This window comes from Ranitomeya imitator, chromosome 10 (genome assembly GCF_032444005.1).
Source record: "Ranitomeya imitator isolate aRanImi1 chromosome 10, aRanImi1.pri, whole genome shotgun sequence".
Lineage (NCBI taxonomy): Eukaryota > Metazoa > Chordata > Amphibia > Anura > Dendrobatidae > Ranitomeya > Ranitomeya imitator.
This window is the reverse complement of record NC_091291.1, coordinates 103,646,404-103,663,878: the sequence shown is the minus strand read 5'-3', so window position 1 is coordinate 103,663,878 and position 17,475 is coordinate 103,646,404. Positions and strand designations below refer to the sequence as shown.

At 42.9% G+C, this 17,475-nt stretch overlaps 1 protein-coding gene across 1 annotated transcript in view; it reads right to left on the bottom strand.

The window, feature by feature from the left end:
• Nucleotides 1–5,306: 5,306 nt before the first annotated feature.
• NPHP4 (nephrocystin 4) overlaps nt 5,307–17,475 on the bottom strand; it is a 292,383-nt gene continuing 280,214 nt past the window's right edge. The window contains exons 29-30 of the mRNA XM_069742453.1: nt 12,606–12,746; nt 5,307–7,212 (exon numbers count right to left, since the gene is read on the bottom strand). Coding sequence (XP_069598554.1) covers nt 7,042–7,212; nt 12,606–12,746 — 312 coding nt within the window. The 3' untranslated portion in view covers nt 5,307–7,041. The remainder of the gene's footprint in view (nt 7,213–12,605; nt 12,747–17,475) is intronic.

Here is a 17,475-nt window from a genome sequence, read left to right as displayed (position 1 = left end):
TCTTTTTAGCTAGTATGGCCTCCTATGCTAAAATCTGATTTCATATCTGCGTATGTTTTTTCCCTCTCCTCTCACAGTCAATATTTGTGGGGGGCTATCTATCCTTTGGGGATTTTCTCTGAGGCAAGATAGGTTTCCTGTTTCTGTCTTTAGGGGTAGTTAGATCTTAGGCTGTGCTGAGGGGTCTAGGGAGTGTTAGTTACCCCCCACGGCTACTTTTAGTTGCGCTGCTAGGTTCAGGGTTTGCGGTCAGTATAGGGACCACCTTCTCCAGAGTACGTCTCATGCTGCTCCAAGGCCACCAGATCATAACAGTTAAAGATTAATGAAACTTGGCATTCAATTTTTGAGAAGAAAAGCTTCTTAGTTTATTGATGCATGCAGACAAACAAAACCGCTAAACGTTTTCGGTCCACACCGGACCTTCGTCAGAGCGTTTCTTAGACATTGACTGCTGCAGGATCACAAAGGAAGGTGAAGCGCCAGAGGAGAGGCACAAAGCCTGGAGGGAGTAATGGCGCTGGATCCTGAGCGCTAGTAGTGCAGAGCAAAGTAGAGCGTCGCGGCCGGGTGTCAGCTGCCTATCGCAGCTGACATCCGGCACTATGTGCCAGGAGCGGTCACCGACCGCCCTCGGCACATTAACCCCTGGCACACCGCGATCAAAGATGATCGCGATGTGCCGGCGGTGCAGGGAAGCATCGCGCAGGGAGGGTGCTCCCTGCGGGCTTCCCTGAGCCCCCCGCAGCAACGCGATGTGATCGCGTTGCTGCGAGGGTCTTACCTCCCTCCCTGCCTGCTCCAGACCCGGATCCAAGATGGCCGCGGATCCGGGTCCTGCAGGGAGGGAGGTGGCTTCACAGAGCCTGCTCAGAGCAAGCACTGTGAAGCAGCCTGCACTGCTCTCAGATCGGTGATCTGACAGAGTGCTGTGCAAACTGTCAGATCACCGATCTGTGATGTCCCCCCCTGGGACAAAGTAAAAAAGTAAAAAAAAAAATTTTCCAAATGTGTAAAAAAAAAAAAAAAAAATTAAAAAAAATATTCCTAAATAATGAAAAAAAAAAAATACTATTCCCATAAATACATTTCTTTATCTAAATAAATTAAAAAAAACAATAAAAGTACATCTATTTAGTATCGCCGCGTCCGTAACGGCCCACCTATAAAACTGGTCCACTAGTTAACCCCTTCAGTAAACACCGTAAGAAAAAAAAAGAGGCAAAAAAACAACGCTTTATTATCATACCGCCGAACAAAAAGTGGAATAACACGCGATCAAAAAGACAGATATGAATAACCATGGTACCGCTGAAAACGTCATCTTGTCCCGCAAAAAACGAGCCGCCATACAGCATCATCAGCAAAAAAATAAAAAAGTTATAGTCCTGAGAATAAAACGATGCAAAAATAATTATTTTTTCTATAAAATAGTTTTTATCGTATAAAAGCGCCAAAACATAAAAAAATGATATAAATGAGGTGTCGCTGTAATCGTACTGACCCGAAGAATAAAACTGCTTTATCAATTTTACCAAATGCGGAACGGTATAAACGCCTCCCCCAAAAGAAATTCATGAATAGCTGGTTTTTGGTCATTCTGCCTCACAAAAATCGGAATAAAAAGCGATCAAAAAATGTCACGTGCCCGAAAATGTTACCAATAAAAACGTCAACTCGTCCCGCAAAAAAAAATACCTCACATGACTCTGTGGACCAAAATATGGAAAAATTATAGCTATCAAAATGTGGTAATGCAAAAAATATTTTTTGCAATAAAAAGCGTCTTTCAGTGTGTGACAGCTGCCAATCATAAAAATCCGCTAAAAAACCCACTATAAAAGTAAATCAAACCCCCCTTCATCACCCCCTTAGTTAGGGAAAAATTAAAAAAATGTATTTATTTCCATTTTCCCATTAGGGTTAGGGCTAGGGTTAGGGCTACAGTTTGGGTTGGGGCTAAAGTTACAGTTAGGGTTTAGATTACATTTACAGTTTGGAATAGGGTTGGGATTAGGGGTGTGTCTGGGTTAGAGGTGTGGTTAGGGTTACCGTTGGAATTAGGGTTAGGGGTGTGTTTGGATTAGGGTTTCAGTTATAATTGGGGGGTTTCCACTGTTTAGGCACATCAGGGGCTCTCCAAACGCGACATGGCGTCCGATCTCAATTCCAGCCAATTCTGCATTGAAAAAGTAAAACAGTGCTTCTTCCCTTCCGAGCTCTCCCGTGTGCCCAAACAGGGGTTTACCCCAACATATGGGGTATCAGCGTACTCAGGACAAATAGGACAACAACTGTTGGGGTCCAATTTCTCCTGTTACCCTTGGGAAAATACAAAACTGGGGGCTAAAAAATAATTTTTGTGGGGAAAAAAAAAGATTTTTTATTTTTACGGCTCTGCGTTATAAACTGTAGTGAAACACTTGGGGGTTCAAAGTTCTCACAACACATCTAGATAAGTTCCCTGGGGGGTCTAGTTTCCAAAATGGTGTCACTTGTGGGGGGTTTCTACTGTTTAGGTACATTAGGGGCTCTGCAAATGCAATGTGACACCTGCAGACCATTCCATCTAAGTCTGCATTCCAAATGGAGCTCCTTCCCTTCCGAGCCCTCTCATGCGCCCAAACAGTGGTTCCCCCCCACATATGGGGTATCAGCGCACTCAGGACAAATTGGACAACAAATTTTGGGGTCCAATTTCTCCTGTTACCCTCGGGAAAATACAAAACTGGGGGCTAAAAAATAATTTTTGTGGGAAAAAATTTTTGTTTTATTTTTACGGCTCTCCATTATAAACTTCTGTGAAGCCCTTGGTGGGTCAAAGCGCTCACCACACATCTAGATAAGTTCCTTAGGGGGTCTACTTTCCAAAATGGTGTCACTTGTGGGGGGGTTTCTACTGTTTAGGTACATTAGTGGCTCTGCAAACGCAACATGGCATCTCATCTCAATTCCTGTCAATTTTGCATTGAAAAGTCAAACGGCGCTTCTTCCCTTCCGAGCTCTCCCATCCGCCCAAACAGTGGTTTACCCCCACATATGGGGTATCAGCGTACTCAGGACAAATTGTAAAACAACTTTTGGGGTCCAATTTCTTCTCTTACCCTTGGGAATATAAAAAATTGGGGGTGAAAAGATAATTTTTGTGAAAAAATGATTTTTTATTTTTACGGTTCTGCATTATAAACTTCTGTGAAGCACTTGGTGGGTCAAAGTGCTCACCACACCTCTAGATAAGTTCCTTAGGGGGTCTACTTTCCAAAATGGTGTCACTTGTGCGGGGTTTCAATGTTTAGGCACATCAGGGGCTCTCCAAACGAAACATGGCGTCCCATCTCAATTCCAGTCAATTTTGCATTGAAAAGTCAAATGGCGCTCCTTCGCTTCCGAGCTGTGCCATGCGCCCAAACAGTGGTTTACCCCCACATGTGGGGTATCGGCATACTCAGGAGAAAATGGACCCCAAACATTGTTGTACAATTTGTCCTGTTACCCTTGGTAAAATAAAACAAATTGGAGCTGAATTAAATTTTTTGTGAAAAAAAGTTAAATGTTCATTTTTATTTACTGGGGTCTAAGGGGTATCGTTTCTGCTTATGGAGAGTGACATACCATCTCTGGCTTGTCAAGGTAAGGAGGCTTATTTGCCGTACAATGCTCCTCTGGGAAATATAATATGCAAATTGCCTCTTCTGAGAAAAAGAGGACTTAAATTCTATAGCGCCACCTATTGGAAGTAGCGATCCTACAAGTCACAATCAACTCTTTAACGAGTCGTGCAATATGACTTAGGATAAAAGCCAAATTAGTATCTCAATTCGCAGACACGGTGTCTGCGAATTGAGATACTAATTTGGCTTTTATCCTAAGTCATATTGCACGACTCGTTAAAGAGTTGATTGTGACTTGTAGGATCGCTACTTCCAACAGGTGGCGCTATAGAGTTTAAGTCCTCTTTTTCTCAGAAGAGGCAATTTGCATATCATTTTTATTTAAACATTCAAAAAATTCCTGTGAAGCACCAGAAGGGTTAATAAACTTCTTGAATGTGGTTTTGAGCACCTTGAGGGGTGTAGTTTTTAGAATGGTGTCACACTTGGTTATTTTCTATCATATAGACCCCTCAAAATGACTTCAAATGAGATGTGGTCCCTAAAAAAAATGGTGTTGTAAAAATGAGAAATTGCTGGTCAACTTTTCACCCTTATAACTCCCTAACAAAAAAAAATTTTGGTTCCAAAATTGTGCTGATGTAAAGTAGACATATGGGAAATGTTACTTATTAAGTGTTTTGTGTGACATATCTCTGTGATTTAATTGCATAAAAATTCAAAGTTGGAAAATTGCAAAATTTTCATAATTTTCGCCAAATTTCCGTTTTTTTCACAAATAAACGCAGGTACTATCAAAGAATTTTTACCATTGTCATGAAGTACAATATGTCACGAGAAAACAATGTCAGATTCACTGGGATCCGTTGAAGCGTTCCAGAGTTATAACCTCATAAAGGGACAGTGGTCAGAATTGTAAAAATTGGCCCGGTCATTAACGTGCAAACCACCCTTGGGGGTAAAGGGGTTAATTATTCAAGATTGGGTTTTTTTCTGTGAACTTTTTGTCAAGTATACCCCCAAGTGTATATACATTTCTTTTTTCTGTGAATGTCAATGTATCTGCCATGGGATCCGTGCCTCCAATTATGTATTTAATATATATCTTTGTATTATGATATTTGTCTATGATACCGGTTGTCAGTTTCTCCTTGCTTGTAATATTATTCAGTAAAATTATTTTAAGTTTCCGGATTTGCATTCTGAATATTCCCTTTTGAGTATCTTTTCATAGGTATAATGATGTAACCGGAGACCAATCTTATTTCCTTGACAAAAGGATCTCTTCACTATCTAATTTACCTTTGCTTAATATTTTGCAACTTCCTCTTGGTTTTCTGCAACGTCTGCTAACGATGTAGTTGACCATCATTCCAGAATCTACAGTGATGACACCCAAAAGGACACATAAATCTGCTATTTTTATATTGAGCTACAAAACAAGTGTCAGTGTTCACTGTATTTCTGGAATTCTATTTATTAAAGGGGGAATCGGGATAGGGCCCAGGACCTCTTATTTATGAGGAGCACGGAATTGTGGGAAATACCTAAAATACTACAATTTTGGATGCGGTTTCCCTTGGCCGCCCAGTATTCACACATTGGAGTCTAATATTTGATGTTTGTGGTTTCCCATTCCGCACCGACTACAAGTCACAGCAGGCACTAAGTCATCCATATATATAAATTACTAAATGCAAAAGCAAAACTTTATTTAAAACGCTGTATACAAGGTGAACACTTCAACAATTATAAAGTTATAAAATCTTTTAAAAATAAATATTTATATAATATAAAACTTTAAATCAATTCTAAAAAAATAAAATTCACACATCACAAACACGCCCTATATACTGTAGCTTTAAATAGAGCTCAACTTCTCAGCCAGAAATGTTTCTTCTAATTAATTTATATATTTTTTTATATATTTTATAAAAGTGATTTTTCATAGATCTTTTATGAGTTCCACATTCATACCTAAAGGGAGGAAAATAATTAAAGACAACTTAAAATAGAAATTTCACTTTTGGCATCCTACATTTCCTAAAGTTTCAACTTGTTTCAGTCTCCCAAATTCTGAGATACCCCATCGCCTTCCTGCAGCAGATTTCAGCCTAGAAATCTGCATCCAGCACAACTGGCCAAGAGGCACTGAAAGCCGCACAGGAGTTTGTATAGACAATAGCTCCCCCTGCTGGTCAGTGTCCACACATAGAGAAACAAGGCACAGCAATCAGCAGAGGAAGTTATTTCCTACACAGACCTCTGTGCGGTTAATGACATTGTCTATCAGGTAGTTATGCCTGGCACAGACAATGTCATTAACCGCACAGAGGTCTATCAGGTAGTTATGCCTGGCACAGACCTCTGTGTGGTTAATGACATTGTCTATCAGGTAGTTATGCCTGGCACAGACCTCTGCGTGGTTAATGACATTGTCTATCAGGTAGTTATGCCTGGCACAGACCTCTGCGTGGTTAATGACATTGTCTATCAGGTAGTTATGCCTGGCACAGACCTCTGCGTGGTTAATGACATTGTCTATCAGGTAGTTATGCCTGGCACAGACCTCTGCGCGGTTAATGACATTGTCTATCAGGTAGTTATGCCTGGCACAGACAATGTCATTAACCGCACAGAGGTCTATCAGGTAGTTATGCCTGGCACAGACCTCTGTGTGGTTAATGACATTGTCTATCAGGTAGTTATGCCTGGCACAGACCTCTGCGTGGTTAATGACATTGTCTATCAGGTAGTTATGCCTGGCACAGACCTCTGCGCGGTTAATGACATTGTCTATCAGGTAGTTATGCCTGGCACAGACAATGTCATTAACCGCACAGAGGTCTATCAGGTAGTTATGCCTGGCACAGACCTCTGCGCGGTTAATGACATTGTCTATCAGGTAGTTATGCCTGGCACAGACAATGTCATTAACCGCACAGAGGTCTATCAGGTAGTTATGCCTGGCACAGACCTCTGTGTGGTTAATGACCTTGTCTATCAGGTAGTTACGCCTGGCACAGACCTCTGTGTGGTTAATGACATTGTCTATCAGGTAGTTATGCCTGGCACAGACCTCGGTGTGGTTAATGACCTTGTCTATCAGGTAGTTACGCCTGGCACAGACCTCTGCGTGGTTAATGACATTGTCTATCAGGTAGTTATGCCTGGCACAGACCTCTGCGTGGTTAATGACAATGTCAATCAGGTGGTTACGCCTGGCACAGACCTCTGTGTGGTTAATGACAATGTCAATCAGGTGGTTACGCCTGGCACAGACCTCTGTGTGGTTAATGACCTTGTCTATCAGGTAGTTACGCCTGGCACGGACTTCTGCAGATATCTGCTTGGGGATGTAGAGATATGAGCAAAGAGGTAAGTGAAACTTTGGGAACTGGGAGGAATGGTTCCCACGTTAACCTCTACCCTACACCTTTAGAGAACCTTTTTTATTAGCTTGCTCATAGATGACCTTGACGCAGAAAGTCTCTTCATTTTTGTCTTCATGGTCATTGATAAAAATCAGAATTTCTTCCTGTCCGCAGCTCTCGCCAGGCGCAAAGCGTAGCCCAATTGTGTACGTTTCCCCAGCGCTGACCTACAAGACATGGATTAAAGAGGGGATTGTAAGAGCAACAACTGTTCCAACCCATTTACCCCAAGTCAATTCATTTCATTTTTGTGCTTTCAATTTTTCCCTTCCCTTCTTCCAACACCTATAACTTTTTTTTTTTATTTCTCCATCAGCCTAGTCACGAGGCTTGTTTTACTGTAGTTTTGAACAATATCATCCATTTTACCATAGAAGGCACAGCAAAATGAGGAAAAAATTCCAAATGGGACGAAATGTTGGAAAAAAAACACAATTTCCATTATTTTTTTGAGCTTACTATAGTAGTAACTAAAAAAAATTTGACTTGTCGCTATTTTCTGAAAATGTTATTTTGCCATTGATGGAATTAAAAAAAATAATTAAAAGACATTTTTGATTGCTTTTTATTACATTTTTAGGCAGGTACAGTGATCGAAAAATGACAATTATGATGTTTTACGTTTCTTTTCGCCCCTCTTTACATCATTTACTGTATGGGTTAAATAATTTTATTAATACTTTTTAATTTTATGTAGTAAACTGAAATATCCTATATTCTTGGTGTCATGTGAGAACCCATAGGGCAGGCATCCCATGGTATCTAAGTGGTTAAACAGCAGTGAACGGAGCTAGCTCCGGACGCTGCTGTTATAAGCAGACGCTGGGGACATCAGGAAGGGGTTGCCTATTATGATAAAACAAAGAACACTGTACCTGTGACCTGCATTGAACGGTTTTCATCACCTTTTTTCTGCGATCCTTCGCCATCTGACCATAGCGGAAGGTGCTGCCTTTCCCTTCTGTGTTGTGATGTCATCACATCAGGTAACCAAACAGAAAGCAGGGATCTGTGATCATGTGATAACCCCTTTGGTCACCTGACCTGATGGAGAGGGGAATAGTTTAAGGACTACACAACTTCCAGCATACGGAGAAGATGGTTGACAGTGATGGAAACAGGCTACATTTTTAATGGAAGTGCATTGGGCAAATATATATTTCTATTATGAACTGTCATTTTCCAAACCATTTGTCCCAAGCAGTACAACCCCTTAAAAGACCATAATAAATCGCTAGAATTGATATTAGTGTTTCCCTGGGTACAGAGAAAGCTGAAAATAAACACTGTTAATAGATCGTCTGCTCCATTATCTGAAGCACTAGGAAGTATCATCTGTAGATGCGACCTCTGCTCCGTCATGTAGAATGATCCCATTACGGTCGGCCGCACTGAATTCCAAATTTAATGAAACATTTAGGGGACACGTGACCTTGTAAACTCCTAGTATTACAGTAGAGTGCTGCTTTATAACGCACTGATTTACCAGGGGCTTGAGACCTTGATTTAACGACTTTCAAAGTCACTTCCCGTGAGCCGTTCCCAGGGATGGAATCTCCGGCTTTACAAGTGACAACGGCGAGTATGGATGACCCGCTGTACCCAGCAATTATGATGTGTTAATTAGGTAGAGCAGATGGATTAGGTAAGCAGCGGAGCACAATGGCGAGAGGGAAAGTCATCAGCCTCTTTCTTGCCAGGTTCACTGGAACGCTATCCATTATTCCCACAGAAATGGCGGACACGTTGCTTTCATTTGCATATTCTAATATCATCGCGCACCTGCTGTGTGTCGGGCGGGCAGTCTGCAGCTGCTGAGACCAGAGTCGGGAGCAGCGCGGGGTACGAGGAGAGGTGACGAGAGTGTTTTTTTTTTTTTTTAATATAGCAATGAGTGATAACTGGATTGTGGGGCAATTGAGGGGGCTGTGCTGCATTACATTCTATGGGGGATGTGCTGCATTGCATTCTATAGGGGCTGTGCTGCATTACATTCTATGGGGGCTGTGCTGCATTACATTCTATGGGGCTACATTATATTCCATGGGGGGTTGTATTATATTATGTGGGGAGGTGGGCTGTATTACATTCTATGGGGTGCTGTATAATATTCAATACCTCCCTCCTCCGCCCCCCACTGCCACCTCCAACTCCCCTCAAATCTTCCGAGGACTTTGCAACCTACTTCAAAAACAAGATCGACGAAACAAGGCAAACCCTAACTGTTCCACGACCCCAACCACTCCATATACCAGACCTCTACCCTTCCCTAATAACCTCCCTCTCCCACATCACTGAAGGAGAGCTTACTCGCCTCTTTTCCAAATCGTACCTCACCACCTGTGCACTTGACCCCATCCCCTCCCACCTGCTCCCCAACCTCACTAACACACTCATTCCAGCCCTAACCCATCTCTTCAACCTATCGCTATCTTCTGGTACCTTCCCCTCTGCCTTCAAACATGCCACCATCACACCCATCCTCAAAAAAACTAACCTTGACCCAACTGCTATGCCCAGCTATCGCCACATATCACTGCTCCCGTTTGCTTCAAAACTCCTTGAGCAGAGGTTACCTCTCTGCTGTCCAGAATCCCGAAGTGTCTGTCAGCCATATCCTCCTTCGCCTCTCTCTTCCAAAAACTCAATGTAGACAAAACCGATCTCATCATCTTTTCCCCCATCTCACGTTTCCCCCCTACCTGACCTATCTATTATGGTAAACGGCATCACGCTATCTCCCGCACCTGAAATCCGCTGCCTCGGGGTAACTCTCGTCTCTGCCCTGTCCTTTAAACCGCACGTCCAAACTCTTGCCACCTCCTGTCGCCTCCAACTCAAAAATATTGCCAGAATCCGTTCCTTCCTCAGCCCACAATCTACCAAAACCCTTGTGCATGCCCTCATCATCTCCCGCCTCGACTACTGCAACACCCTCCTCTGTGGCCTCCCTGCTAACTCTCTTGCACCACTCCAGTCTGTCCTCAACTCTGCTGCCCGGCTAATCCACCTCTCTCCTCGCTACTCCCCTGCTTCTCCCCTCTGCAAATCCCTCCACTGGCTCCCAATTCCCCAACGAATCCAGTTCAAAATACTAACACTGATCTACAAAGCCATCCATTACCTGTCTCCTCCATATATCTCTGAACTAATCTCCCAATATCTTCCCTCACGTAATCTTCGATCCTCCCAAGACCTCCTACTCTCCTCCACACTTATTCGTTCCTCACACAACCGCCTCCACGATTTCTCCCGAATATCCCCCATCCTCTGGAACGCCACGCCTCAAGACGTCCGACTATCCACCACCCTCGGATCCTTCAGACGGAACCTGAAAATCCATCTCTTCAAGAAAGCCTACAGCCTGCAATAACCATTCTGCCGCCTCGCCATCGCCAGAGCCTCGCCATAGCTGCTGCCTCGCCATCGCCAGAGCCGCCGCCTCTCCCCTACCTTCTGCCTCTTCCCCACTATCCCACAGAATATAAGTCCGCAAGGACACGGTCCTCTCCCCTCTGTACCAGTCTGTCACAGTAAACTTGTTTACTGTAAACGATATCTATAACCCTGTATGTAACCCCTTTCTCATGTACAGCACCATGGAATTAATGATGCTATATAAATAAATAATATAATAATAATGGGGGGCTGTATTACATTCTCTGGGGGCTACATTATATTCTATGGGGGGCTGTATTATATTCTATGAGGGGTGATTGCATCATACTCTATGAGGGGGCTACATTATATTCTATGGGGAGCTGCATTATACTATATGAGGAGGGCTGCATTGTATTCTATGGAGGGGCTACATTATATTCTATGGGGGGCTACCATATATATGCAGGGGCTGCATTATACTATATGAGAGGGCTGCATTATATTCTCTGGGGGGTTACATTATACTCAGGGGGCTACAATATATTCTGTGGGGTGGCTGCATTATACTCTGGAGTGGCATCATTATACTATATGTGGGCTGCATTATACTGTATCGAGGACTATGTGGAATACATTATACTATATGAAGAACTATGGGGTGCATTATACCAGGGGTCCCCAACTCCAGTCCTCAAGACCCACCAACATGTCATGTTTTCAGGATTTCCTTAGTCTTGCCCAGGTAATAATTGCATCACCTGTGCAATGCAAAGGAAATCCTGAAAACATGACCTGTTGGTGGGCCTTGAGGACTGGAGTTGGGGACCCCTGCATTATACTATATAGAGCACTATGAGGAGTGTATTATGCTATATGGAGGACTGAGGTGCACATTATAATATATGGAGGACTGAGGAGTGTATTATACTACATGAAAGACTATGAGGAGTATATTATACTATATGGAGGACTGGAGAGTGTATTATACTATATGGAGGACTTAGGTGCACATTATAATATATGGAGGACTATGGGGTGTATTATACTAAACAAGCAAAATGCTGCCTATTCATCGAGTGATTAGATTGTTTATGTGGGAACAGAAATCCTTTTTCTCAGCAGCACATCGCCGGTGTAAACTGTAGATGTGCTGCTGAGAACATGATACTGTATGGGGGCAGATTGATCTAATTGTGATTGTTCTGTCCCCATCATTCTTTCTCAGTTGGTGTAAAGAGGTCGGGAAACAAGCGAACGACTTCAGTATTGTCGATCACACTCGTTTAGCGGCCTGAAATCAGTGCATGTAAATACAACAGTAATGCTTCGTAGGCAGACCAGGCAAGGATGATGACAGTTGTAGTTAGCACCCGGCGCCTGGGAATAGCGCTAACTCTACTGCTTTTCCCAGCCGCCGAAGCATTTAATTCTGGTATGTGTAATGATTTTTAGGGTTGATGTCAGCTGCGTAATGTCAGCTGCTATCAATCCCTGGTGTAAGTAATGGAGAGGTGTCTATCAGACACCCTCACTACTAGTTCATGGTAGTGATGGTAGTAACAGTCGCCGAGCTCAGCGCAAGACCCGGAATATCTGAAGAGCGGTGACGTTACTGATGTCACCGCTCTTCAGTGTCACCGGGTCTCGTGCTGCGCAGCGGAACCAAAAGTGGCTGTAGGCAAAATTTATGGAGCATCAGAATGAAGTTCCACAATCCCTTCATTATCTACGAGATCCACTTATGGAGGTAAAGTAGCGGCTTTTCTTGGTACTGCAACTAAAAGCAATAAATAGGACTGAGTTGTAATGCTGGATACAGCTGTGATTATATGTTATATAGTCGTGTTACACTCCCCTCACTTCTTGTAACCTACAAGTGAACAAAGATATTATACAGTCACCATGTGACAAGTGGGCCTGTGTAACTTCAAATGCCAGGGCGGAATTTGAGTCCCAGTCCGGCCCTGATGCACACACACACAACCAGGCTCTTCTGTCATTTGGGAAATACGGGTGACAAGTGCCACATTGTTTGTCACACTACTTTACAAGTAAAAACCATGACTATGAGAAAGCAGGATAACCTGTCCCGGGAATAACTGTAGCGTTACCCCATCTCTAAGTATCTGTACGCTGAACTGACGTACGATTCATCAGTAACGATGGGGGCGACTCTTACCTCAAAGGTGTTCTCCTTGAACTGCAGAAGGTCGGCCCTGTTGGTATGGAGCGAGTACCTCTTCTTGGTCTGATACGGGTTGGTGTAGGTGATCCTCTTGTTACAGCCTTTTTCTCCGGTAGAGATTGTTATTTCAAAGGCCTATAAAAACAAAGTAAGAAATACAATGTAAATATTCCTCCAGCACATCTTCAAATACAACCCCACTTGTCAATATTATGTTTCTCTTTATAGGCATTTTCTGCGCAGAGGCCATGCGCGCGCAGATTGAGATCTCGGCTGCCATTTTCCCGACACCTCCGGCGGCCCACAGCTTCAGAAAGATGGCTGCAGGGAAACCGGTGATGCTGTCCGCTCTGCTCACCATGGACACCGGGCCACGGCGTGGACACCGGGCCGCGGTGTTGCCACATTTCTTCCGCCGGCATCCTGAGGAAGGGACCCTGCTCAGGTGCACTCCGAACCGCCCACCGCCACAGCATTGCCACACCGCTGCTGTCAGTTCCGCTGCTACACCACTGCCGCAACTCCCCGGCAAGCCTACGTTCGCACCATAAGACGCACACCCCATTTTCCTCCCAAATTTTTTTTGGAAAAAGTGAGTCTTATAGTCCAAAAAATACAATACTTTTTTCCCATCTACTCTTGGTTTGCAGAGGGGGCAGAGGTATTGAACCCAGCATAATTCAGAATTGCAGGCATCTGAGCTGAAATCTCCCAGCATTCCTTGTTGGCTCAATGTCTGCCAGGAGTTTGCTTTGTTGATTTGTATTCTGGGAACTGTAGTACCAGTTCTTGTACAGATATCGTAAACCTTCTCCATTATAGAAGTTCATCTTTGGGCGTGTGTGATAACATTCTTGTTGACGGTTTCCAGGAACAATAAGCTGGATTGTGAATAAGAAGGGAGACAGTGGTGTAATCTGAATGTGATGCACTATAACATCTATTAACTGCACTATACTAGAGGCTATTTACAGATTATTTGGTGTCACAATATCCCTCTCAAGCTGTCCTTGACCGAATGTTAGATTTAATGTATGCCTCCATGCCAAAAAGCATCACAAGCTCATGTTTAAATACATACTGGGGTGAGATATATTTTTAGGGTATGTCCATATTTGCAATCAATTGTCTTTATTGTACCAATGCATCTAAGAATGGAAAATAAGGCAGCACTGGAAACTGACGTGATAAGCATTGTTGGTCTACAGCTTCTATGCAGGTTAATGTGTCTCCATGGTGACAGACTACAAATAAACATTATGTAGTCAGATCATGTAGCACTACTTTCATCCACTGTCTTCTACTTCTTACTCAATTAATATATGTATGATGGCAAATGGAAAAATGTGTGATGGAATGATTAGACTGCTTAGGATGTGTTTGTAGTCCGTTACTATGGTGATGCATAAGTCTGCACAGGAGCTGTAGACACAAAATGAAAAATTGTCAATCAAGACTATCCAGTTGCGTCATTTTCCATAGATGCAGTGATAAATAAAACTATGGTGATGTTGAGTTGTACGTCTAACAGTGAGATTGATTGACTTGAAGCCCAGGCCCAGCATAATGCTGTCGAGCTCAACCCGATGCCGAGTTCCAGGAAAGTCTGAGCAGCGCTAACACTTGCTAAGTCGTTTCCTCCAGGATACCTTCGCGCCTTATTCAGCTTGCATGGCATTTTTATAAAGAAATTACAGGAGAGCTTTAATATTTTCAGATTGTAATGTTTCATTTCTGCTCCCCCAGGATCTGCCGCTCGACACACTAATTCAAATTGTTTTAACAATGAACAGCCCAGCAAAATTATACATGTCAGCTTGTAATAATCCCTTTCTGTGAGAATGCTCCAGTCATTTATCATAATGCAAGATAATAGCTGGAAACTTAAAGGAGAAAAACAGCCGAGAAGAAATGTAACATCTGAATACAGCAAGAAGATTCTTCAAGGGCTTTAATAATAATCTTTATTTATATAGCGCCAACATATTCCGCAGCGCTTTCAAGCAAAGGTGGAGGGATATCCTGAACCTACAAGGTGAAAGTCACTGTCTACTATCGAGTGGTGGACAGTCATTATGGCCTCCTACGGGAACAGGAATCACTTGGGGGGGCTAAAAAATAAAGGGTAACATGCCCTTCAAAAATAATGGGTAACATGCCCTTCTCGTCTGTTTCCCTGTGCTCCCCCTCTAGCTCCCAAGAGGGCAGACACTGGAGGGTGATGTCACCAGCTGTGCCCGGCGGCTCCATTCATATAGACGCTGTGTGGGCCCCAACTCCAGGTACATATGGCACAATCTGGGACTACTACCTCCAGCGTCGTCACTGGAGGGAAACGGAAAAGGGCTCACAGGAGCTGACCCACAGGAACAGAAAGTGTTCTCTCTTAAAGGAAACCCGTCAAACTTTTACACCACCACCTGAAACGATTAATATGACTGGGTATCCTTTTAAAAGATAAGCCAGACGATCCCTTTATTACCTCAAATCTCACTGCTCCAGAAACGAGAACTCACATTATGAAGTTGTGTCTGGAAGTGCTTTCAGGCATGAGGATGCACTTACAGCTTCTCGGCATTGCGCTGTATATCCTACCTAGCAGCACCCTCCCCGGCTGACTGACAGGTTGTTTCCTCTGGTACCAGGCCAATGTCCTGCCAATCAGCCACAGGAGGGTGCTGCTAGGTAGAAAATACAGCGCAATGCCGAGAAGCTGTAAGTGCATCCTCATGCCCCAATGCACTGCCAGGTATAACTTTAAAATCTGATTTCTTGCTGCTGAAGAATCACTTTGGGATCATGAAGGGAATGGCTGCCGTATGTTTTAAAGGGCTACACAAAAATATTAATGGTTTGAGGGGTAGGGTGTAAAACGTTGTGACAGGTTCCCTTTAAGCCCCCCGTAACTGGGGAAAGTACTATCATGGGACAAACACTTTAAAAAATATATATATTTTTTTTTTAAATTTAATTATTCTAAAATAAACCGCAAAAAAAATAAATAGATTTTTAAATATTATGGAGTTATTACCCCATGCCACGCCCAAGCAAGAAAAAAAAATAATTTGTTTCTACATTTATTTTTAAACAAAACACCATCTTTTATTTTGAGCCATGGATTCCTGATTTCTACAAAGAGCTCACAGTTGCCCTTCACCCATAATAAAGCCTGACAGTTTTCTGTTCCCTTTGTGAACAAACACAGAGATGTCTCCTTCCTTAACTTATCTCTTAACTTGACACATCCTGGGATAGATGCCGCAATATGTTAAACATGAAAAAAACCTAGACCATCCATCAGTCATCCCTGACCTGCAGGCTCTTATGTTAAAACATTATGATTTCATGTATACTTTTTTGACTGGATATTGCCACTGAGGGTTTCCACAAATTGGATATTCGCCACTGATAGCCTATCATGCTAAATAACATTTAAACATGGCAGAAGACTGTACTGAATTAGTATATTGTATAACTTGACGCAATTCAAGAAAAGCCAATAGGTCGTCCTAAATTAAAATATGCAGAATCTTCATTATCAAATCTCCAGCAATGTCCTACCTTATCGCTCTTATTCTCATCTGGACTACTGCAACTCTCTACTGATCGGTCTCCCGTTTACTACATTTTTCCTCTCCAATCCATCCAGAAAGCAGCAGCCAAGGTCATACTTCGTTCCAGCCGCTACACCGACACCTTCACCCTGTGCCAGTCATTGCACTTGTTACCCATCCGCAATTGAGTACAATATAAACTCATCACTCTCACCTACAAAGCTCTCCACAGTTCTGCATCACCATATGTCAACTCCCTCGTTTCTATCATCCTGCTAGTGCTCTTCGTCCTGCAACTGATTTAAGACGAACATCCTCCATTATCCGAACCACTCAATTCCTTTTCCAAGATTTCTCTCAAGCTGCACAAGTTTTTTGGAATGCACTACCCCAGACAAACAGTTTAATACCTAGCCCACACATTTTTCAGTGTACTTTAAAAACACCTCTCTTTACACAGGCTTATCACTTGAATAATTTAAGTCTTCCCTCTTTCTAAGGCGGGCTGGCTAAGTGGCTCTTTCTGTGACTGTAACTTAGCAGTGATGGAGAAGGGGGTTGAATTAGCTACTGAATTGATACATACAGCCAGCCCCCTTCATACACATCACTGGTCACTTGCAGATACAGAAAGCTCTCTCCACTTTTATAATGAAAGTATATTAGTACATTGTATATACTGTAATTTCAAACCTACCTAAAGATTTTTTTTTCTAGGTGGACAACCCCTTAAAGGGAAGAAACATCTGTAAACTGTGCATTCCTATAATTATAATTTGAGGCCAATGGTTGAATAGGGCTATAGACTTCTCTCCATTTCGAGACAGAGGCTAACAGATCCACAGCGGATTTTACAGCGCAGAAATGCTGCAGATCCGCACTGTGATGTACAGCAGGGGTGTCAAACTGCATTCCTCGAGGGCTGCAAACAGGTCATGTTTTCAGGATTTCCTTGTACTGCACAGGTGATAATTTAATCACCAACTCATTATTTGTGTAGGTGATTAAATTATCACCTGTGCAGTACAAGGAAATCCTGAAAACATGACCTGTTTGCAGCCCTCGAGGAATGAAGTTTGACACCCCTGATGTTCAGTATAATGTTAGTCTATGGAAAAAAAATAGCTGTGCAGATGGTGCAGAAAAATCAGTGCGGAATTGCTGCGGATTTCAAAGAAGTGCATGTCACTTATTTTGTGCGGATCTGCAACGGTTCTGCACCCCTCCATGTTAAAATTCCACAGTGGCCAAAAACTGCTGAAAATCCGCATCAATTCCGCATAAAAACCGCACAAAATCCGCAGCTGCGG